General features: G+C 41.1%; 1 protein-coding gene across 1 annotated transcript in view; it reads left to right on the top strand.

Moving 5' to 3' along the window:
• Positions 1-19,490, top strand: part of LOC306771611 (uncharacterized protein) — a 137,702-nt gene extending 118,212 nt beyond the window's left edge. The window contains exons 12-17 of the mRNA XM_079260853.1: positions 2,033-2,226; positions 3,242-3,312; positions 7,758-7,915; positions 14,274-14,418; positions 14,592-14,735; positions 14,823-19,490. Coding sequence (XP_079116979.1) covers positions 2,033-2,226; positions 3,242-3,312; positions 7,758-7,915; positions 14,274-14,418; positions 14,592-14,735; positions 14,823-15,080 — 970 coding nt within the window. The 3' untranslated portion in view covers positions 15,081-19,490. The remainder of the gene's footprint in view (positions 1-2,032; positions 2,227-3,241; positions 3,313-7,757; positions 7,916-14,273; positions 14,419-14,591; positions 14,736-14,822) is intronic.
• Positions 19,491-24,826: the final 5,336 nt, after the last annotated feature.

Below are 24,826 nucleotides of genomic sequence, written 5' to 3'. Positions count from 1 at the left end.
TAACCAGCTAATGGAGGTAAGCGGGCTAAAGCTAAGTCACGTTGTTAACCGGCTAAAAACCGCGGTTGTTCTACGTTCTTCTGACTTGAAGCGGGAGATCAGTACCTGTCAATCAAAAGGACCCGCCCCTAAATATGCCGAACTTCGAGATTAAATTACTTTTAAACGGACGAGTTAGAAAAAAATCCACTCCCCCCACAGCTGTCATGAAGGTAAACCTGACCTATTAAACCTAAAATGGATTTTTGAACCAGGCTGTAAACATGTTTATTTCTGCTGTAAACATGTTTATTTCTGCTGTAAATGTGTTTATTTCTGCTGTGAAGTTGGTCTTTTTAACATGGGAGTCTATGGGGATTTGCTCTGTTTTGCAGCCCCTTGTGGATGACGGGGGAACTGCAGTTTTATGCATTTCCGCATAGGCTTCACCTTTAACCGCCGGAGGCTGCCGCTTGGTCATAACAAGAAGCAAAGAAAGTCTACTTATCCAGTAGAGAAGGCAAAAATCCATTGTCGTTTGGAGCAGAGGTCCGAGTCCAGGCAAGACACAGGGCAAGAAGAATCCGACAAGGACAAGGCCAGACAAATCCGGCGAATAAGACGGGTCAATAACAGGAATCTGGAGACGAGACAGAACGCTGGATATCAGGAGACGCTCTGCTGACCAGCTGGCAGGAAAACAGAAACAGGAGAGGGTTTAAGTCAAGCAGAAGCAGGTGAAGATGAGGAGCAATCAGGGAGCTCAGGTGGAGCTTGATGAGGTGGTGAAGCGGACAGCGTTCAGTGCCTTGTTAAGGACACTTATGTTACGTTCACTTCAGTTAAACGTAACCCGATTCCTTTCTGACAGTGTGAACAGTCACATTGTCACATTTCAGACCACTTTAAATGTGGTTCTGAACGGGATCCATATCGGATTTAGTTAAATGCGACCGCAGTATGAATAGAAGCAGTTTTATGTGTTCAGGCGGACTGCAGAGCAAACAGAGCAGGTTAGGCGAGGTGCGGTGACCAGCTCAGCGCCGCTCCAAGTCGCTTCCTCAGCATGGTGGATCTCCTGAACGACGAGATGCGCCTTGGAAGCCTGAGGCCATGTGTTTACAGATGTGTGGAAGGTATTTGTTTACATTCAGAAGTTTTGGAAGAACTCCAGCTTTGTGAAAGCACCGGCAGCGTGGACGACGGAAAATACAAAGTCTTTGCAAGAACTGATTGTTTTGTTTCTACATTGATCATTTTAAACACCTGAGCTCAGGAATAAAAACGTTAAAGGATTTTCTTGTCCCTTTTTGTGATTTTTATGTCAAATTATCTTCAGTCCCTTGTGATACTGTTTCATATCAGTGAATTCTTCGGCAGACACATCGTCCATTCAGTTGATATAATGTATTGTGATCAGTAAGCACATCAACACAATGTGAAGAATAAATAATGGAAAATACAGCCTGCTGAAGATTTTAAACCTCATACTTCTGTAAAATATTTTACTTAGTAGAGAGAAAATAAACGCAGAGGTTTTCTTCAGAAGCTTTTTTCACCTTCAGTGTTTCTTGAAGTCTATAAAGGAGTATCCTGTTGCAGCGTCTTGCCGACACAAACTGTGATTCTTCGGCATCTCTGAGAGCAGTTGGCCCTTCGGGAGAAGATGCCCTTGTTTTCCACCTCAAAGCTGGAACAAGATGGATGGTGTCACTCTTTCGCTTTGCTGCGTTCTGATCCAGGAGCCTGGACTTTGTTCTCCAGAGAACCGGAGAGGAAAGGAAAACACACACTGAAAGCTTTGAGGGGAAAGTCAGGCTCTTCTATATGTCTTGAAGAGGAAACACAGCAGCTGACAGTAACATTACTCGAGCGTACGGGTGGAAGTTTGTGCAATCGCTGCTCGTCCTGTCGCCATTCTTCATGCAGCAAGCAGAGTGAGAGGCAGAGGAACAGGATGAATGATGATGTGTGTATTCATGTTGCTAATGAGACATGACACATTAGCGTTGATCACCATGGATTCATTTATTTCATAATTTTGTCTCCATAGTGATGAGGAAGAGCTGCGGAAGTCGTTTTCGGAGCTCGGGGACAGCTTGTGCGACTCGGACACCTCCAGATCCATGAAGAGGGAGGGCAGCAGTGTGAAGCCCCTGTCCGACGGGACGCAGCCGTCTGGAATGTTGCTGTACAAGAACGGCTTCCTGGTCCGCAAAGTTCACGCAGATTCAGACGGAAAGAGAAGTACGGGCCTGAAAGTTCATGTTGACTCAGTGTGTTACTGCTGTGGAAGATCTGGTCGGTTTGCTGTGCAGAGCTGCAGAACGCTCGCCCACCTCTGCAGAGCATTACTCTTCAGCTACGCACGTTAAACCGGTCTTCTGTTGTATAACAGGGATTATTTTCATTTTCATTTCCCTTTTTCTTTCTTTTTTTCCTTATTTAATTCCTTCCTCATTGTTTATTCACCATAGTATTTTCCCTCTGATTGTTGATTTTATTATCATTGCTTTATTTCTTTATTGTATTGTTGAAACACACACTCATATACACAAAGTATTCCTACACATACGTATAACCACACACACATGAAGTTAAATGATGTTCTCTACAACCTACACCAATCACAAAAAGATGTGCTGCTGCTTCTTCTCACTTTTTTGTACGATGTATTTGCATTAAAATAGAAAAATTGAAAAGAATGATCACCTGTTAGGATGTTCCTATAGCGAATCAGCATCTTCCTGTGGTTGTCATTAGGGATGTTTGATATTGGCTATTTTACCGATATCCAATATACCCATTTTGTCTAACTCTTAATACAGATATCAGTCGATACCGATATTTTTGGAGCAATTTGTGCCAAATAAACAAAAATATATGGAAAAGTACTGATGAAATCTGTTATATTTGGCCATTTTGAGTTAAAGGAGGTGAAGCTGAAGAGTTTGATATATAATATGTGCCTGCTGTGTAAAAGTTTTGTCATTATAAAAGTAAAAACTGATAGCGATATTTTCTGATATTGTATTTCAATGATAATATCGATAATATCAATATTGCAATAATGTCAAACATCTCTAGTTTTCATGCAATGTAAAGTTAGATTTAATAATGTGGTTATTATGTGTCATATCATCTTCTGGACACTAAATGGTACCTATAATAGAGGATATTGTATATTTTTGTGTTTTTTATAACACATGCAGAATCTTCCTTGTTTACATTTATATTAAAAAAAAAAATTTTTTTCTCATAGCACCGAGAGGAAAGAGAGGATGGAAAACTTTCTATGCCATCCTAAAAGGGCTAATTCTCTATCTGCAGAAAGTAAGTTTATCACTTTATTCAACTCATTATATGTATGTTTACTTGTGCAGTGAAATTTCTCTCTTGGGGTCCCTCAGGGTTCTGTTGTTGGACCACTTTACATTAATATGATTTATGACAGAATATTATTGATTTAATGTTCACAAATTAGTTTTAATTCAAGCTGAAACTGTTCTGAAGGTATTGTTAAGTATTACACCTGCAAATAATGAAGTTCTTCATGAAGTGGATTTTTAGGTCCTGTCTTTAAAAGTAAAACGGTTTGTATCGATATGTCTATAAACCACAAGTCAGATCACATCCAAATGCTCAAACTGAACATTGAGGATTGGACTCTACATCATCTTTCAAAGGTCTTGTAAAACAACTAAAAAGCTAATATTCTGAGTTTAAACAACAAATAAATTTGTTATTTATTAGTCTGAAGATAATATGTCATTGACACCTCATGCAGTTTAGATTTGTTGAAATTTCATTATTTCTTCTCACATTAAATATTGCTTTACTAGTTAGTTGTACAGAAGGGAAATAAATCAAAATAGTAGAAAAATTATTTAAAAAGCCTTAAGGTTTAACATTTCGTCCTGTAACTTCCTGGAAAAATGTTCATATTTTTAGTTTGTTTTTTTTTAAATTTATTTTATCAATTTGAAATGAGCTCGTTTTATAATAGAGTCCAGCTCTCCCTAATTAATTTTAATTAAATTTATAAACAGAAACCTGACTGTGGTACTCAGGCCCACTTTAGAGGGGCCCATTCAGAGGTACCATGTTAGAACAGGCTGTTAAACTGTATTAGTACTGAAGAAACATCACGCTTGTGGTCATTTTTCATTTTTGTGTTATCTTTTTTTTTTTTTTTTTACTTTATCTGAACTTTGGTGCTCTGCTACAATTCTCGAGGGCCACAGTCCTGCAGGTTCTCCATGTATCCCTGCTCCAACACACCTGATTCATAATAAAGTAGTGCAAAACTTCATTGGCTTCATTGGCTGCAATTTAAGGCAATCCAGGTGTGTTGGAGCAGAGATGCATTGAAAACCTGCTGGACTGTGATGCTTGATGTAATTTTGGACACCCTTGCCATAATCCCACATGTTTTTATCACACTTTTTTGTAGTGTTGGTCATTGACCTGCAATGATCCCAATTCTAAAGGAAAAAAAAGGGAAATCAAAAGGCTAAAAGATTCAGTAAAAAGGCTCTATTCTGATTTACTGCATCTCTAGTAACATCCTGACAGCAGCGGATTTGTAACAAAGTCAATATTTGTCCTTATTGTTCATATTTGAAAAAAACAAAACACTTTATTTTAGCAACACTGGCGACGACAGAATGAGGCGGTTTCCTTCATGCCTCCTGTTTCTATGTGGAGGAACTGTTGTGACATAACATGCTGGTGCCTATGGCACCGCTCAGAGGAGCCATACGGGCGACCGGCCCGACTTCGGTGAGGGACAACTTCTGCCAGAATTCCAGCCTCCTGCTGCTCCGACCTCTTTCTGAACAGAGAGGAAGCTGAACCAGCCTGAGCTCCGGACTCCACACTCGTATGCACAATATGTCTGATTTGTGATTCAAATCTTCTAAATAAGAAATTTTGAGATGGAAATGAGGCAAGGCGACGTTTAGACTGTAATGCTAGATAACAAAATTTGGGGGTAGAATGGATGGATGGTGCTGTGTTCATCCATCCATTTATCCATCCTCTGCCCATTTAATCATGTTAAATGTCAGAAAGCAGCAAAGCAGAAATGTTAAACCATGAAGCACTTCCATAAAATCAGTTTCAAACTCACTGACTGCAACACACGTGTCTTTTAGTATTTGTGAAGTTGAGCAGCTGTGTTTGTTTCTGCTGAAAGCTTAACGTTGTGAACAATAAACAGCAATGTAGCAGGATAAAACCCTCACCAGTCACTTTATCATGGCCACATTACGAGTACCATGTCAGACCCTCTTCTTCCCTCAGAACTGCCTTAATTCTGTGTCATGGATTCAACAAGGTGTTGGAAACATTCCTTATATTGATATGATATTGATATGAACAGCTGCTGCATATCACCAGGAGAATCTTCCGTTCCACCACATCATGATGAGAATCCTGTTCCAACCAAGCGGCAACCTCCGGCGGCAAAAAGGGAAGTCTATGCGGAGGTGTTATAAAGAGGTCTCCTGCTGTTGTTTCAGAGGGGAAGGAGGCTGCGATGGACAGCCTCTAAGTGTCCTCACACATCCCTCCATCAGCTGCATCCACTGCCTGGATGTTGAACACTTCACTCTGATGGCTTCCTGCTGTCCCCCCCCCCCCCTCCGTTGCAGACTGGCTGTGAATCGCATTTAGTCGACGCAGGACAGTGCCACCGGGTCTAAAGGTCCTGACAGATCCAAATGTACCGAGTCTGACACAGCAGCTTGAGTAACTCTATAATTCCCCCTGCTGTGTTGCTGTGTAGCGCTGCTTTATGTGGTGCAGATGAAAAAGAAAACAGGAGGTTTGGTTTTTTTCTGAGGCAGGACCAAGCAGCAACCTCCGGCGGTTAATAGTGAAGCCTAGGCAGAAGTGTATAAAACTGCAGTTCTCCCTTCATCCACTAGGGGCTGCAAAACATAGCAAATCCCCATAGACTCCCATGTTAAAAAGACCAACTTCACAGCAGAAATAAACATGTTTACAGCCTGGTTCAAAAATCTATTTTACGGTTTAATAGGTCAGGTTTACCTCCATGGCAACTGTGGGGGCGAACTCGCCCGTTTTTTTGGGGGTTTTTTTGTGTGTGTTTTGTCCAGCATTAGGCACACAGAATGATGGTCTAGATGCTGTGTTCTGCTGAGCAAATTTACTTTGCCAAGGAAAGCTTTATTGATATAATGATCTCCTTGACTTTCTGAATTTTTTATTTCTATATTTATTTTGTGTTATTGTTTGAATTGTAGAGTTTGTTCTGCTGGACCGGAGAGGACAGAAGAAAGACAGAAAGAGAAAGAAGAGAAAACACCTCATAGGAAAAGTGAAAGAGATAAAGAGAGAGGAGAAAGAAAAACCTAAAAAAAAAAAAAAAGCAAAAACAAAAAAAAACCAACCTACAGATGTATACATACACACACACACACACACACACACACACACACACACACACACACACACACACATATATATATATATATATATATATATATGTGCATATGTGTATACATATATATATATATATATATATATATATATATATATATATATATATATATATATATATATATATACATATATATATATATATATACATATATATCGCTCATTTAAAAGTAATTTAATCTCGAAGTTCGGCATATTTAGGGGCGTGTCCTTTTGATTGACAGGTACCCAATCTCCCGCTTCAAGTCAGAAGAACGTAGAACAACCGCGGTTTTTAGCAGGTTAACAACGTGACTTAGCTTTACCTCCTCTTACCTCCTTTAGCTGGTTAGCTCCTGTTACATCCCGGTTAGCTCAGTTAGCTCTTAGCTACAGAAAGCTCGGAGTTCATTTGATGTCAATCATCCACCATGACGCTCACAGCCCCTCTCTCAGCTCCACCTCTTTGCCCATATTTGTATTTTCCCGGAGAGACGACACGCATGCCCCTGCCAAGATGGTGATGGTAGGAACCGTCCACCGAGCTTCAATTCAGCTCTTCAGAAACCTACGGGTGACGCCACGGAGGCTCCGTCCATCTTTTATATATACAGTCTATTGTTCCAACACATTACCATGAGATTTTTCCGTTCCAACACATCACAGGAATATATCCACAGTAATGTGAAATGTTCAGTAAATAAATGTTCAATTAAAATCATAAAGATTTTTTTTGTAATTGTTTTTTTAAAATTTTTGTTAGCATTCAAGTTTGTTCCAAATATTTATTTATTTCAGTGGTGAAATAAATGGAGTTTCCATCATCCTAGAGGTTTATGTTCCCCTAAGTCTATATTCCCAGCCAGTATGTCCATGTGTGGGGCCGTAAGGGTTAAGGTTGCAGATTAGGGCCATAAATGAGGCCCAACTTGGTGTGCTACATAAGACCCATATAGGCACTATATCGTAGCCACCTTGTCCACGTAGGGCCCATGCAGCCGAGATTTAACCTTTATGGGCCTCACGTGGCCATACTGGCTGGGATTAATCTGCACCAGAAAGCCACAACATATATTTGATAAAAATCTAAGCAAATCAGTCCATAACTTTTCAAATATTTCTTCCCTCAGAACATCCCTCAGAGTTTATCCTCCACCAAGAATTCCTCATGAATTACGGTTCTTTTGCCCATTTTTTAATCACTCTCCCAAGTTTGACATAATCTTGCAACCAGCCAGCATTTATTTCTAACACTGATTCCTCTGCATCAGCTCTCGTCCTAGCAGGAACAAGTGCCAGTTCAGCTCATCATTAACTGCTCTTTGCCATGTCAGGGGGAGTATCGGCCTGATAAGCAGCTCTCTGACGAGGACCTGAAGAACGCCGTGTCCATCCACCACTCTCTGGCAATGAAGGCTTCAGACTACAGCAAGAGACCCAACGTCTTCTACCTGCGGACCGCTGACTGGAGGGTTTATCTCTTCCAGGCGCCGTGAGTCTTTCTATGTTCAATGTCTATCCTCACTGAGTTGAAATGGACATAAACATACACTAAACAAATAATTATAGCTCTGTTAAACAGCATGCTCCGTTTCTGCTGCGTCATTTAAAATTTATACGTGAAAATAATTGTTCTTTTCCACATCTGTGCTCTCATGCATCACCTTGTTTAACTTAAGGCAAATGTGGATTGTGCACTGTATTATTATGGCTTTAAATGCACCTACACCTGCTGTGTTTTCTGTTTAAATGTGTAGTCTATTCTATTTAAATCAAACTTTATTTTTAAAGCGATTCCTGCCAAAGGCAACACAAAGTGATAAAAAATATATATATATTTATGCGTATCAAAACAAGTCTCTCCACACCAAAGTTACCAATATAGCAATTTAAAAACAGACACATCAATATCTCTCTGACACGCAGTTACACATACATAACAAACATGTACATACATGCACATACATAAAAAACTTCACCCCGCTCTGCAGACATGAACTTGCTAAATCCTAATTTCTGAATTTCTGTCTCTTGGTATAAAAAATAGAAATAATTAGCACCTGGCTTGACATTTTCTTGAGACTTGACATTGTCGAAAACAATGTCTTGAGGATCCGATCACACCAGGATCCAGCCAGCCCATGTCCACAGAGGCCGTCTTTGTAATCAACCCGATCAGGGCAGCCAAGAGCCCACACCACAGCCGTATGGCTGCAGTGCAGGACCGCCCGGAAAACACCATGGCAGCTATACCAAGACAGAGGAGGCAAAGCTCCTGGTGTGAAGGATCCCCATGAGGAAAACACTGGAGTGAAACAGTTCAAACAAAAATCAAATCTCTTCTAGAACAATAAGAGTAATAATAAGGATAATAAATTAAAATACTGCTTAAATGTATCCACCCTGTGATGGACTGGCGAGCTGTTCAGGGTGTTCCCTGCCTTTCGCCCAAAGACTCCAAAGGCTCCAGTTTCCCTGCGACCCTTCATCGGACTAAGCGGTTAGGATGATGAAAGAATGAATGTATACACATATGCACATATACACGTAGAGAACTTCACAAAATAATGGGCTAAAAAAGTAATAAAATGGAATGAAATAGAATAATAAAATAAAACATGAATTAAGATCAAATAGAATCCAGTTAAAAACTAAGTAGGTACATCTCGAGCTTCTTTTACAAAACATCAACAGTCTCTGCAGCTCTGAGGCCCTCTAGCAGGCTCTTTGGGTCGTACTAACGTTATTTTGACCTCCTCGCCTCTGTAGATTCTCCAAAACAAAATGTTACACAAAATACTAAATATAAATTTAAGTACCTGCTTTCAGTCCGACTGAAGCTCGGCTCATTCATCTGCATGCTCTGGTTTGCTTAGAAGTGTTCCCTCCTGTGAGCTCCTCAGCTAAATGGATTGCAGGTCTAAGGAGCTAAACCAAACAGAAGGGAAAACCTCTGCTTATGGAGGTGAATGAGGAAATTGTTGGACTGCTGTTACAATCAGTAGTTTTGATGATATTCCTTGACAAAAATTATTTTAATCCAGAAAATTCAAGCAATGGATGTGGCAGTCGTAAAGTTATGACTCTTAAGACTACAAAAGCCACGCTAGTGGGAAGCAAATCTCACTGAAATCATTAATGCTATTTGTGCTCTATTTTTTTTTTTTTTTTTTATCTTTAAGTGTTCTGATGTTTTGTTTTGTTTTGTTTTATATCTGAGCGTTAAATGTAAGCCGTGGACGTGACAGAGAGACTTGGATGCCATGCATCCCCAGTAGGTAGAAGTTTGTCGATCACAGCAGAACACTTCTTAATACAAATTGGTTTTATCATTTTTTTTACTCTAAATTTGACCAGAAGCAGCTAATGTAACACTAAATGTTAAAACCATGAACTAAACAAGGAAATTTAGATTGACATCTTTGCAGCTAAAGAAGTCGCCCCCTACTGGCTGTTCGATAGAATGCATGTTTAAACACTGACATTTCTTTTGTTTATATTGTTTTTGACACTGATTTAAACTGTTTTAAATACAGTTTGCGCCTGAATTAAATGTAAATGACGCCTTTAAACAACTAGTTTACTGCAACTTTACGAAGCTAAGCTTGAGACTAAAAGGACAAATCTCTACGTTAAAGTGACATGACTCAGTTTTGGAAGATTTTTGTTTTTTGTTGTTCTCAACTTCTTTTGCTTTTTCTTCAGATGCTTTTTAGTTAGTGATTTCTGTGTCATCTTCTTCTTGGTTCTCTTCTTCTATAGTTTGTTTCTTTTGCTGGTTGCATATCAGTCATTCAACTCAACACTCCCCCCACGATATCCGGTGGTATCGCTCCATTTTCTGCATCAATTGATGGGTAGGAAAGCACCTTAAAAACGCACAAATTTAAGCACATATAGGGAAAAAAAACTTCTCCGGACTTCCCCTTTAAGGGTAGTATGGAGATCTGACTAAAAACACCTCAGGAGTGAGATCAACACAAGCAGGGACATCATAGACAGCTGCGAATCAGACTGCTGCGAGTCCAGTTGCACGAAGGTGTTGCCATGTAGTGCTAGAGGCAGTGATATTGTTTTTTTCTTATTTATTTTACTACTTATTTATTTATTTATTTATCTATTTATCTTTTGTCCCCATCCCTCCCTGCAATAGCCTAAACTGACACAATACTGCACCCACAATATTGTCTCGGTGCAGCTTATCAGTGCTAAAACAAACTGAAGCAAAGATATTTATATTCTCTTGTTATTAACTTGTGAGGAATTTGAACTCTTCATGGATTGTTTTCACCAGGAACGGATCTTACCTTATCTCTCAGTTATATCTTGGTAATGAAAACAACAAGTGAACTGCTAGGTTCAGGTGTATTTTGTTCTGATCAGCTTTGGTTGGTCCTGTAAAGGTTTACGTAGCTGCTTACCTCCTCAGTTGTATCATTTTTAGAAAACAAACATCAACGCTGGAGTTTTGCTGATAAAAAAAGCTGTTTCATGTTTTTTCCTATCAGCTGTTGGCAGGAGGTTGATTGACCAGCCCACTATTGATCTAACAGGCTGAAGTTTATCTGTTGGGATGGAAATAGACAAATGACTTATTCAGGCTATTTCTAAGTATTTTTGAATGTTTTCCACTTTCCAGACACTTTCCAATGACAGTTTCCCAGATGGTTGTATATAATAAACCATCTGGTGTGTCAGCTTGCTGCCAAGCATCATTCATGCAATTCCAGACTCCGTGATGATCCATGCAGTCGGGGCTCTGTGGGGGTCGCCCAATCTGTTGCAGCACTTTTGTTGATTGCAATGATTCTTATACCTTCAGCTGCATGTTTGGGTTTGTTGTTCTGCTGCAGATTGAATTTATTTGAAAAAATTTGAATTTTTTATCACATTTTTAATCAGAGTTGGATTCTTGAGCATGTTTTCAACCCCAACCTGAGTCAGAAGAGTTCCTGTGCTGTGAAAAACCTGACTTGGCCAAGCCACCTCAGCGTCTTTGTCCTGATGGCCCAATGCTCTGCAGGTTTTATATCTTTCCCTGATTCAAACGCCTCATTCAAATTAAAGGGTCATTAAAAGGCTTCTGCAGAACTTGATGAAAAGCTTCGGGGTTCATCTTTTTTTTTTTTTTGTATCAGGAGTCGTGAAGCATGAAAATAAACCATGCAGAAAAAACACACTTTGCTACAAAAACCAGATCATTCTTGAAAAATGAGAGAATTATTTCAGTAAACTACCCAGCTTCTGCACAGATACATGAACGGTTTCACATGACCTCATTTCATTGTTTCGAACTATCTCTGATGAAGTTTAACAGACTTTAAAGGGTGTCTGTAAAAAATACTTCCATCTAGTGGTAAAGATGGAAATAGCATCAACTTCAAATGCCAAGTGGATGGTGGCTGTCAGTGGCCAAAATCCTGCAAAACATTAAAAGAGCAGGATTTTTTAAATGTATTTAATGATTTGAATCTATTCAAATGTAATTGGTTCAGTATCAGTTTATGTAAGACATTTTTTTAAATTCTCCACCGTATGGCGTTAACATGTGCGACTGAACTGCCGGCGACCGGGTGGGAATGAAGAGGTTAATGTTTCCTTTTCCGGTCAGTCGCCCAATTGGTTTTAGTCCCAAGCTGGCGGACAAAGCGTTATGAGCTCAAGAAGAAGAAATAGTGTCTTTATTTTATTTATTCTATTTATTTATCCTTTTTTTTTTTTTTTTTTTGCTACAGGCTCCAGCTCTCTGTGACCCTGAATTGGACTTAGTTCTTCCGCTTTCTTTATCATTGTGACTTTTAAACTTCCTGCTCTAATCCTGGTTTTTATCCTACAGATTGCTTTTACTTCCCAAATATTTTTATTTTGTATTTATTCATTCATTTATGTTTATTTATTGTGATCTTATTTATTTTATTTTATCTTTTTATTTATCCTTGCTGCTATATCTGAGGATGGTCAAGTGTTTTTCTGCTCCTCTTTTCAAATGCTCTGCAGGATCTTAGCATATATTTACTGTTGGAAGGTTTCATGTGTCACTTTCAAACGAAATCGGCTTCTGTCGCTGAGATGACGCCAAATTCGGATTTTTAAAATGCAGCTTATCTCTATTTAGTTTCTGGACACCCGATGAAAAATCATCCACAACTAAGGCTGGAAAAGCATCAGAAACTTCATAAGAAAGGAGAATAAATTGCTTTTGCTGGTTTATGTTTATATATTCTTATTATTTTACTGCTCAGCAGCTGGTCAGTATTAACTAAATAAAGTTGGTTTGACGTGCTCGCTGATGTAAAAAGGCACCTATTAACCAAAATCAGATGAGATGAGGCCAAATTTGGATTTTTTCATTTATATTTGGATCACATTCCCCTGCGAACTATTTACCTGATCATTGCTTCTCATGTTAGCCGCTGACGCTCCGCTGTGTTTAACAAGCACCGGATGTGTAGACAATAACAGGAAATGATTTACCAAAATAAATCTGCTAAATGTAGACAACAATCTTTCCGTAGATCGTATTTCAGACGAGCATGTAGACGTGTTGTATCAGTGTTTTACAGTATAGATATTTGAATTCATGTAAACAGGCTCGGTGTTTTACAAACATAGTTATCTGCAAATGTTAATAATATTGATTCATTTATAGATATTTATGCTCCTTTTTTATTGAGTCAGACTGAATAAAAATCAAATCGGGCTGTTGTAAGTTGAATCACTTTGATTCAGGACATCAGTGATGATAACTTTTACATCATAGCAACACTGGTGGCAGAAATACAGAAACATTATACTTGTGATATAAAAACTGTTTGTTTGTTTAGCATTTTGCTAAATGTTGCAACTTTACGTTATAAATTATTATACATTATTAATTATAATTATTTTGAAAAATTGTGCATAATATTAGTTATTTTTATAAAGTTGCAGGTGTCTGAATGATATTCAAACATGAAAAACATTTGGTTTATGATTTTTTATGCACATTTTAAATGAATACACACATTTTTAATTCTACACACATCTTTTACTTTACGTATGCTAAACGAGGAAGGAAGTCTAACCTAATGTAAACTGACTGAGGATATAAAAGCTTTAAATGTAAGTAGTCCAGATAAACCCAGAGGAATAAAGCAGATATGATTTAAGATCTCTTCTCACACAGCGACTCGCTGCTTGCATCAGTTTATCGACATGAGTCTGTTTTCTACTGTGTCTCCACTGATGCTGTTTGTTGGTGTGAAACTGCACGTACGTGTGCACGTACCTTCTGACCATGTAAATACATCTGCTAACGGCGCCATTAGCCTTGAATGATGCAGATCAAAGTCTGAGCGAAGGTGGAGGTGTGAGTGTGTTGGTAGGATCCAGGAAGCGGCACATGAGTGGCCACATGTTTCAACCCCCACTTGGACCGGCTCTGTGCTCCAGTTGCAGCTTGCATTTGTCCCAGATACCGCACCCCTCTCCTCCTCCTTTATCTCTCCTCTTTGTCTCTCCATCCCGTTTTCTCTCCGTCTCTCCTGGGAGTTTTCAGCAAGGCTGTCTGATTCCATCTGAAGCTTCTCTGGGGTCCCTAACGGGTCTGTTAGTGTAAAACAGGCCCGTTTTCCTCTTGTGCATTAATTGGCTTCAAATTCATGTCTTTGTCAACAGCAGGACTGAATTCTCTCATAATTACCTCTTTGATGGTAAAAGTTAGCCACACATGCTGATGTTGGAGCAGAGCACCACAGAGGGGAAGCGTTTCGACACAAGTGTGTGTGTTTGGGTGTTTCTAATCCATTTTATGTAACTGTTATGTGTGTGTGTGTGTGTGTGTGTGTGTGTGCATGAATTATCCATCACAGGAATGCTGAGCAGATGCAGTCTTGGATCACTCGCATCAACACGGTGGCTGCGATGTTCTCATCTCCTCCCTTTCCAGCAGCCATCGGCTCCCAGAAGAAGTTCAGCCGGCCGCTGTTGCCGGGGACGATGTCGAAGCTGCCTGAGGTATCTGTTCATGAAAACAGCTGTTTTAGAGGGAGCTGATTGGCCGATGGAACAAGCATCACTGTGGCTCTTTGCTTTATGATTTGAAAGTTGTTCTACCTTGTTGTGCTTCAGCGTCGTGTTGTCAGTCAAGTCAGTAATGGATTGTTTCTTCGTGCTCCTTCTGCTTTTAGGAGGAGCAGGTCAAATCCCATGAGACCCGATACAGAGCTATCTCCACTGACCTGACTGAGCTGCGATCTTATCCTCCCGACCGTAAAGTCAAAGGGCGCGAGCTGGAGGAGTACCGCCAACGGGACGAGTATCTGGACTTTGAGGTGAGCTCAACTCAAAGAGAGACGTGAAAACTCTTATCTATGTTTGTTTTCCAGCTGAAAACCTTCTGTTTTTGTCTCATCCTGCAGAAAACGCGGTACAGGACCTACATCATGCTGCTGCGAGCCAAGATCCAAAGTGGAGAAGACGACCTGTCTCTGTTTGAGTCGCTGCTCCTGGAGGACAACAGCCTGCAGAGGGCGCACTCCAGCCCCACGCTGCAGGACAGTAGCCAAGCCAGCAGCACCAGGGATGGAGGGAACAGCAGCCGAGCCAGCGCCTGCAGCAGCAGCAAGCCTCGACAGGAAGGCCAGAGACACAGCTACCGCCAGGCCGTCAAGAAGTGAGGCGTGGCGGGGGGCGCCGGGAGCGGCACGGCGTTGCACTGCCAGCGGCAAGCTGTCTCCCTGCACAGGTTTTTATTAGAGATCCAGGAGGGTTTGGAGCTCTGCTTGAAGGGGGAGCAGGAGTGAGGGGTCTCCCCCACGCCCTCCCCCGAATCATGATGCCCCACCCGGCACCCCGATCTTCTCATCTGACAGATGAGGATCAGATCCTGTGACTGGCTCCGTGGCTGGGAAACACCAGCGAGGATATGGGTGCAGGAGGACCAGCTGGGAGGTCAGCGATCCCCAGAGAGGAGGTGTTTTTAAGAGCTGGAGTGCAGCAGCAGACTGCAGAGATAAAGCGGCTGCGCACGGATCCAACAGGGCGCCACGCAGGGACCTTCATCCAGCACCTTTCCCTTTAGTTCTGTCAGGGCACCTCTCCAGCCACGTTCTCCGACCTTTTCTTCCTCTGTCTTTTTCTCCGTTTGGGACCAAACATGTTTACACACTTTAAATTGTCATCACATTGTAGACGACTGATGATTTGGTTTCAGTTGAGTTTCCACCGCCGCTCTGATGCCAAGTGCTGGAACAGACTTAGCAGATGTTATGGAGCCACCACATTCCAGCTCCTTTCTTTTGCCACATCTTCACGGTGTGTTCACATTCCACGCAGGAGCCGGAGACGACGGGTTGGAGCAGCTGAAGGTGCATTCGTCTGCGCCGTACCACACGGCGAGTTGATGCAGCCCCTGCCGTCGTCCGGCTGCAGAATGCCGGTAGAGTCGACGGCATCCGTTCCTAACACACATCGACATGAACAAACCTTTCCTGGTTGCTTTCGCTTCAGTCCCGTGACGTGCTTCAGTTCTCTTACTTGGCCGAATGTTTTTCGCAGTGATCCGCATGCCTGCATCCAGCACAGCTTCGTTTAGGGCTTTTAATACTTTGAGGGCAAAAACTGAGAGCGTAAAAAGCTTCTCTCTGGGTTCTGTCGGGTCATCATCGTCATCGTCATGCCGTGTAACCTGTCTGTTCTTCCAACCGCTCATTTACAACCTCCTGTTGTTGACACTCACCAGGCAGACCCTGAATGTTCATGTTTTTTAGTATTTTTATGTAGATTTCCATCATCTGTTGCTGTTGAACCTCTGTGTATGTCACGTATACGATCAAACACGATATCTAAGATGTAAACAGAAATGTGCTATCCGTACTCTGTAAACATCCAGAACATGTTGTACTGTATATAATGCACCACCTGCTTATATTGTAGGATATATGACAGTATATTTGCAATATATTCAGCACACGGATGTGATGATGCATTAGGAACACTCAGATTACTTCTTGTTAGTCCCAAAAGCGCTACATGATAATCACATGTATTTCTTTTTTATATGACATACTATATAAATATTAGTTAAAAAAAAAAAAAAAAAAGTCCTATGTACCTGTCAGAGATTAGTAAAGGTGTTTATGATCAGGTTAAAAACAAATTCATGTGAAGCCAAAACCTTATAGCATGATTATAACTGGATCCGAGTTGTTAGAGATGCATGAAAATGTGAGGAATGTAAACAGAAAAGAAAAGAAAAGTAGAAAAGGGATGAAAATATGACAAAGAAATGTCTAGTTTAGGAGTGTGTGTGTGTGTGTGTGTGTGTGTGTGTGTGTGTGTGTGTGTGTGTGTGTGTTTGAGCAGACTGGTCTTGGATTTGAACTGTGTCATAGTAAGTAGCCATGAACACCTCATAGCATCGTCGATGCATAGCCATTTTCTACTCAGGCTTTAAAAGATCAGCTGCAGCGCCAGCATCCAACCAGCAGGGGGAGCTGTCAGCATTGGGTTCAGTTCCTCTATTTCAGCCATAATCACACCTGCTGCATCTGCAGTGAATATGCACAGCATCTCCCCTCACACCCTGACCTAGGGGATGGGTATCGCAGGGCTACATGAGACAGGACCTGTTTGTGTTACCATGGATGTAAAAGTCTGTTTGTGAGGTGGAGTGTATGTGAGAGTGTGTGTGACGATGTTCACGCTGAGACTGAGCTGGATGTTCCAAGAAGCCTTGAAAGTTGAATTTCTGTTCTTTCATCCAGGATCAGCTCCTGTTTTGTACAGTTTCTAAAACAGGATTTCCTATTCCGGCTGGATGTTGAGTCTCTCCGTCATGTTGATGCTGCAGCAGCGTGGAAACTTTATCTGCTGTCATTTCACTCGTTTTTAAGCATTTTCCAGGTTTTATGTGGGTTTTTTCCCATGTTGTTTACGTTGTTTTGGGGGCTTTTTGTTGTTTTTAGACAAGGGAAGGACTTTATGATTGCTATTTCTCACATACTGCCTGATGTTTTGTAAACCGAACCATAAATCAGAGAGGAAAATAGATTGAAAAGAAACTTTTAAAGGATCAGGACTCATGAATACTTGTGGCCCTACAAGATCTAACTTTTATCTGCACGTCTCATCTTTACTTTCTGTCGCTCACTCTGGTGTTTTCAGAAGGTTTTTGTGTAAATTGTTGGCAGAACTGACATCTCCTAGCTTTGAACAGGTTTGTAACTTGACTTTACGGTTGTGTATTTATTAATATTGTTTGACTCTGCTGTTTGTAATGTGGCCAATTCCACTGAGACATATTCAGAACCAGTATGGAAGCCTCTTTCATGATAAACACGCTGCCATCTCTGTTAACATGTTTTAACATGGAGCTGTTACGATGTCTGACTTTCACTGCATGGCTGCCAAAAGTTCTTATTTTCAGTCAATTTAAAACATATTTTCTGCTTTTTTCCAGTTGAACCACATTCAGAGAAAGAGAAAAGGCACTTTAAATCCTTGCAAAAGACAAAGTGCATTCAGTAATGTTGGATTTTATCAGCTGAGATTGTGTCCTGACATCATATTGACAAAGTTTTGATCTCCCCCAGCCTTCATCAACTACCCCACAATGTCAGCAAATTACAGAAACAGACATTTAATCAAGTGTTTCCTCTTCATACTGCACATCAGATTAAATACTTTAAGTCCTGGACCAACTTTTCAGGAGTCAGTTTTACACCCATAGTGATGTAAGTTGTGCAACCACATGGGATTATTAGGAAGTTTATGAGTCACTGGTGGCGGTAAATAAAGACGGCACAAATGAAAAAGGTTACGGGTTTGACTAAAGAAAGAAAAAACAGAGTCAGAATGGTGAGAATATCCCTTCCTTAACTATATCTTAGTGCGATGTGTGAATATTTCCTCTGCAACTCTGATAAATGAAGCAGAGTAAAATGAACGAGCTTTTAATGTGAATAATTACAGCAAAAGCGCCGTTTGTTCCCCAGTCTGAGAACCTGGAGAATTACAAGTTTAAGAGACTCCAAACAAACCTGAAGGACAACATTTCACACCAGTATTTAACAACTAATTTGCAGATTTATGTAATTTGAGCTCAAGATATTTGTTCTAAGTTACATTTCCTTTAAAATGAATTCAAAGCCTATTTGATTAAGTTTTTATTCTGTTTATATTCAGTTACATTTAAGTCCAAAGTCTTTCATTTTAATCAGAAGACATAAAACTAGAGATGCAGGTCTGAAGGAGTTGCATATTCTGACCTAATCCAGTCCTGTGGCATGGTCTGTGAAACAGCGAGAGCAGACCCGAAATCCCCCTGATCATGTCTGACACCAGATGTGAGTGTAAACCAAACCCAGCCTGGCTCCTGGTATGAACATCAGCTGTGCTTTAACCAAACTGATACAATCAGCTGTGAAACTGATCAGAAATCTGATCACAAACTTAAGTTTTTGGGGATATTTGAAAATTGCACTGAATAAAAATCCAAAAAGTGATGAACAATCATGTAATCAGACTCTGGCCGCCCCCCCCATCGCCTCTCTCCATGTGTCATCACCGCTCATGTTCATCAAAGAGCAGCTGCTGGATCTCCATGGCGCTGGTTCACATGGAAATGGCTGGTTTCCTTGGTAACGGCTCTGCGATGCTCAAGTGAAAGTCACCCAGTCGAGCTGCGTCCACACGCTGAAAGCAGCTGCAGCGAACATCCGCCTCATTTCTGAATGTAAATAAAGCATGAGATATTACAGCCTGCTTTCGCTCCTATTAAAGTATTAAATGAAGGGTTAACGAAGCAGGAGGGTGGACGTGATTTCCTGTTTTTGAGCTCATGGTCACCTATTTTTGTTCTTTTTTTCTATCAATGTGAATGAAGGACATGGCTATATTTACTGCTGTTATATGCTGTTGTGTTTTAGAGTCGAGCCAGCTCGTACGAATCTTTTTACACGTAGAGGTCTGATCCGTCTGACTGTTTTTTAGACTGGTGCAGGTTAAGGCAATGTTCCGTTTATGCTATACACACAGTGAGCTACATGTGTCACTGCCTTGTTAAAACTCACCAAGGAAATGTTGTTTGTGAGCTTCTCGTTTGGGAGGCACAGAGGATAAAAATTAAAGTGTTTTGGAAGCTTTACTGAGTCTGAGCGTCCTTGTGTGGAACATCAAAGTATATTTACAGTGATTCATGAGAGCTTAAAACGTCCATACAGTTTATAGCTGAAATATTCTCCACACTTAGAGGCTTAATTGCTGCTGAGTCTAATATCCTCAGTAACGTATCACCACTGTGAACACGATAACAGTCTACAAAGTTGCATTTGTAACATATTCTGCACATTTTCTATCCTATGACAGATAGAAAGACAAGATTAGTGTTACTATGAACTCATGGGTTGGGGGGGGGGGGGGGGGGGGGGGGGGGGGGGGCTCTGGGGAACTGGGTTCCTTGGGGCAGTTTCCCTTTTTAACCCCATTTAGGTGGTAATTTGAAATAATCATCGTCTGTCTGCAGCTGAATGAAGTGAACAGAAGAGTTTACTCAGGCAACAAATTAGGTTTGCCCTATAAAAGTAGTTCATTTTTATTCTGTTCATATCAAGCAGAGAATGAATCAAATCATGGCTGCCACAAACGCTCTGATAAGCAGACAGGGGCCAAACGTGGGCCTTCTGTCTGTCACGGTTCAGTTCTGCTTCCAAATGTCAGCCCGACTTAAACCGAACCACTTGTTAGTCACTGTTTCCTAAAGTACACCTGTTCACCTATATGCTAATCAGCCTGAGCCGTCACCTAATGGTGGTGGAGGGGTTTGTGTGTCCTGAAGATCCCATCAGCTTTATGCCCCTGGTAGGGTCATCCGTGGCCAACAGGTGTCTAGGGGAGGGACCAGACTAAGCACGGCTCATAGACCTCTATGATGACGACAACCATGGGCATAAATGTTCCCTTGCCTGAACGTGGGTCACCGGGGCCCCCCTCTGGAGCCAGGCCTGGGGGTGGGGTACGACAGCGAGCGTCTGGTGGCCGGGCCTTCGCCCATGGGGCCTGGTCGGGCTCAGCCCGAAAGGGTTACATGGGCCCCACCTCACGTGGGATCACCATCTGTGGGAGGAGCCGTAGGGGTCGGGTGCAATGTGAGCTGGGCGGCAGCAAGGGGCTCTGGTGGGGAAGGAGCCTGAGCTTATGCGCGAGGTTTAGCGGTTCCAGCTAGATATAGTTGGACTCACCTCAACGCATGGCTTGGGCTCTAGAACCAGTACCTTCACGAGTGACGGAAGGATGGAGCGCGAGATGGACAGACGGATCGGTGTGGCGTCTGCAGTAATGCGGACTCTGCGCTGGTCTGTCGTGGTGATGAAGGAGCTGAGCCAGAAGGCGAAGCTCTCGATTTACCAGTCGATCTACGTTCCTACCCTCACCTATGGTCATGAGCTGTGGGTCGTGACCGAAAGAAGGAGATCTCGTATACAGGCGGCTGAAATGAGTTTCCTCCGCAGGGTGGCCGGGCTCTCCCTTAGAGATAGGGTGAGGAGCTCGGTCATCCAGGAGGAGAACAGAGTAGAGCCGCTGCTCCTCCGCATCGAGAGGAACCAGTTGAGGTGGCTCGGGCATCTGGTCAGGATGCCTCCTGGACCTCCCTGGTGAGGTGTTCCAGACACGTCCCTCTGGGAGGAGACCCCGGGGAAGACCCAGGACATGCTGGAGGGATTATATCTTTCGGCTGGCCTGGGAACGCCTCGGGATCCCCCCGCAGAGTTGGCAAATGTGGCTGGGGAGAGGGAAGTCTGGGCTTCCCTGCTTAGGCTGCTGCCCCCGCGACCCGACCCCGGATAAGAGGCAGAAGATGGATGGATGAATGGATGGATGGATGGATGGATGGATGGACAGCCAATCATATGGCAGGAATTTAATACGTTTTGATAGGTGGACGTGGTCCAGATGACTTCCTGAAGTTCAAACGGAGCAGAAAGATGAAGACGGGGGATTTAAGCGACTTTGAACGTGGCATGTTGTTAGTCAGAGTATTTATTGGTATTTTCACACACAACCATGTCCATGGTTTCCAGAGAAGGTCTGAAGGAGAGAAAACATCCAGTTGTTGATGTCAGAGGAGACTGGTCAGACTGGTAGGAGATGATAGAAAAAAAAAAACAGGAAGTCTAGTAAGAACTGGTTCCAACCAACATCTGCAGAACATCATCTCTGAACACGTCCAGCCTGGAAGCAGATGGTCTCTAGCAGCAGAAGACCACACCGGGTTCCCTCCTGTCAGGAAACTGAGGCTACAATTCACCCAGACTCACCAGAACTGGACAATAGAAGATGGAGAAACGTTGCTGGTCTGATGAGTCTCCAGTTCAGCTCCACATTCACATGGTAGGATCAGAATCTGCTGGAAACATCATGACAACATGGATCCATCCTGCCGTCAGGATCAACGCTGCTGCAATGATAGAGTCTAAATTACTCAGGTACTGGCAGATATGATATAGACAGATAAATAAATAAATAAATAGAACTAAATAAATATATAGATCTAATTAGAAAAGGCAACAAATTTATTTCAATCATATGGGAAAAATAATCATACACTACATTATAAATTGATCAATTATATTGTAAGACAAACAGAAAAAATGCCAATGATGAATGAATAAATAAATATACATTGATAAACTAGACTGTAAAACAAAGAAAAATACATATAAATAAATAAAAGAAAAAAACATTCACCTAAAGACCAGAATAAAAATCCAGTACATACCAAAAAGTAAGAAAGGAAAGAGAAATTTATTAGATCACTATTTGCTAATATAAATTAATAAAACTATATTAAACAAAAAAAAAAAAGAAAAAAGAAAAAAAGAAGCAACTATGTGCCATCCCGAATAAAGTGTTGCTTCAGGTCTGGTGTCACCAGTAAAACGTTCTGACTCACATGTAGATCATTTCTTGTGAACGCAGCACAAAAAGTAAAGAAATTTGTCTTTGCTGAGCTGTCTCTCCTCTGGTTGTTGTATCATCCATCACCAGAAAGCCTGATTAGTCACCTTTACAAGGAGGTATAACTTTTAAGAATCCTGCTTTTGTGGAACCAGCAATCTGTGGTAAATACAACAAATGGAGGTTTGGGTTCGAATCCCACTTCTGACACCAAACTGCCGTGGAATTTATCTGATCAGAAATAAATCCAGAAATCAACTGTGCTCTGTCTAGTTTATTGACAATGCCCAGCTGAGAGCTCTGCCCCTGCTCAGGGTGTTACAGCGATCTTTAGACATACACAAATAACCTCTGCCTGGCAGCACGAGTCGACACAACTGCCAGCTTGAAGATAACAACAGTCGAAACTGAAACAGGCCTTGAACAGAACATTCAGCTTTATGCATGAACCTACTAAAGGAAGCTTTCTGAACTACTCTAAACCATGCAGAATATATATTTTGTACTACATAAAAGAAGCCTAATAAAGGAGGAACATAATAAAACTACACTATGTGCATAATTTCCACCACAGTCGAGCCCCCCAAAAAAAGTGCCAAAATCCTCTGCAACATCTTCCTGTTGGTACTTCCTCTCGTTCTGGGCTGCTTGGACGTTTGCATCCTCCAGCAGTATTAAAAACACGTGTTGGCCGTCCATAGAATTTATTCATGTCACACAGAGAGCTGAGTGTGTAAAATCCACACGCAGCTACAACAGCTGACACCTCCTCTTCATGCTGGCCACCAGTCAGGCCACATTTAGCAGGATGGCATCCCATCTCTCAGCCAGGAGTTGTTGAAGGTCAACAAAGTGGTTGTGTTGGTCAGTTTCCACAGCAAGCTGATCCTACAAGAGTTTCATCAGGTAGAGGTCTGGGCTTACTGCAAGTCGTTCCATCTTCTCCGCTGCCAAACTGGAAGCACTGGTGATCCTGGCTCCGTTGTCATCCTGGAGGATGGATCGCTGGCTCCACAATCTCATTCTGACATGTTGGACGATCAACTATGCAATCCAAATTCAATAAAAGTTGTATAAATGGGGGATTTTCAGCACATTCCTTACATGTTTAATTGTATTATTATCATTATTTATGTATCAAGCCAGATATAGAGACAGAAACCTGAAAGAAGTTTTATTTTGGTACAAAGAGGCTCAGGGGAAGGATAAGGTTGTGTATTTGGGTTGGGTCTGGGGTTGTGTGTGTCTCAGTGTGAAAATTGTTTTTATGTTGTAAAGCAATTTGGAATACAACTGTACTAAAAGTGCTATATAAATAAAGTTTGATTTGATTAGATTGTATTACAGTTATAGGTTGTTGTAAAAGTAATTAATCAGGCTTTTTAATTATGTCTTTAACAACACCGACGGATATTATTGAAGGAAATAATCAAACACAATTTTCTTTACACTTTGGTCAAAGTTTATGTACATTATGTGCATTTGTATTCATGCATTTTAATTTGTATATAATGTCTTCTTATGTTGTTTGCATGATTAAGGCTTATGTTGTATGAACATGTCTGCAATAAAGATGTCATTTAATGTTTAGTGTAGATTCTAAATTATTCCACTCAACAACATATACTCATAATGTCACAAAACTTTCACTAAAAGACTGTCAGTAAACAGAAAAACAATACAACTCTATGGAAAGTTTGCAGCGTCTTAAAACAAGAGTAAACATACACAGAATGACTCACAGCAAGAGCTAAATACACAGAAGGAAGCTAGAAATGACTCAAAATGAATAAGTTACAGTTGTGCTCATATGTCTTCATCCCCCTTCATTAAAAAGAAAAGCTGAATTTACAACAGTCACTCAAATAACTGGAGACTTAAAAAAGGAACAATAACTAAAAATGTGCAAAAAGTATAATTTAGTAATATAGGGCACTGTTTTTTCATTTAAACTGAGTTGAAGAAAGAAAAACAACAAACAAACAAATTGGTTCTGGATAAATTAGAGCACTTTTCTGTTGAACAGTGGGACAAAATACCTGTCAACAGGTGCAGAAGTCTGACTGAGAGGAACAGAAAACACCTGACTGGAGCGGAAACATTAAAGGATTGTTCAACTAAATATTACTTTATGACTGATGTAATATGTAATAAATTATCTAATTTGTTTGCTTTTTAAAAAATATTTCTATTGAACCAGAATTAGAAAATAATGTCATGATTTTCACAAAATTTTTATTTATTATTACTTTAGTCAATTTCAGCTTATTTTACAGGCAGCTGTTTTTTCCCCTTCTTTAATAAAAGGGTATGAATCAATACGAGCACAACTGTAAGTCATTTCGCTAGTCAGCGGTTGTTTAACCGATTTGCACCTGAACGCAACAGCAGCGTTATTGACACGGACATTGAACGCAACCCGGACTCATTTACAAGAAACACAGCCGGGTTTCTCGTGACGTCAGTG

This window comes from Telmatherina bonti (assembly GCF_933228915.1).
Source record: "Telmatherina bonti genome assembly, chromosome: 21".
Taxonomy (NCBI): domain Eukaryota; kingdom Metazoa; phylum Chordata; class Actinopteri; order Atheriniformes; family Telmatherinidae; genus Telmatherina; species Telmatherina bonti.
The sequence above is the reverse complement of the archived record's forward strand: the minus strand, read 5'-3'. Positions and strand labels throughout refer to the sequence as shown.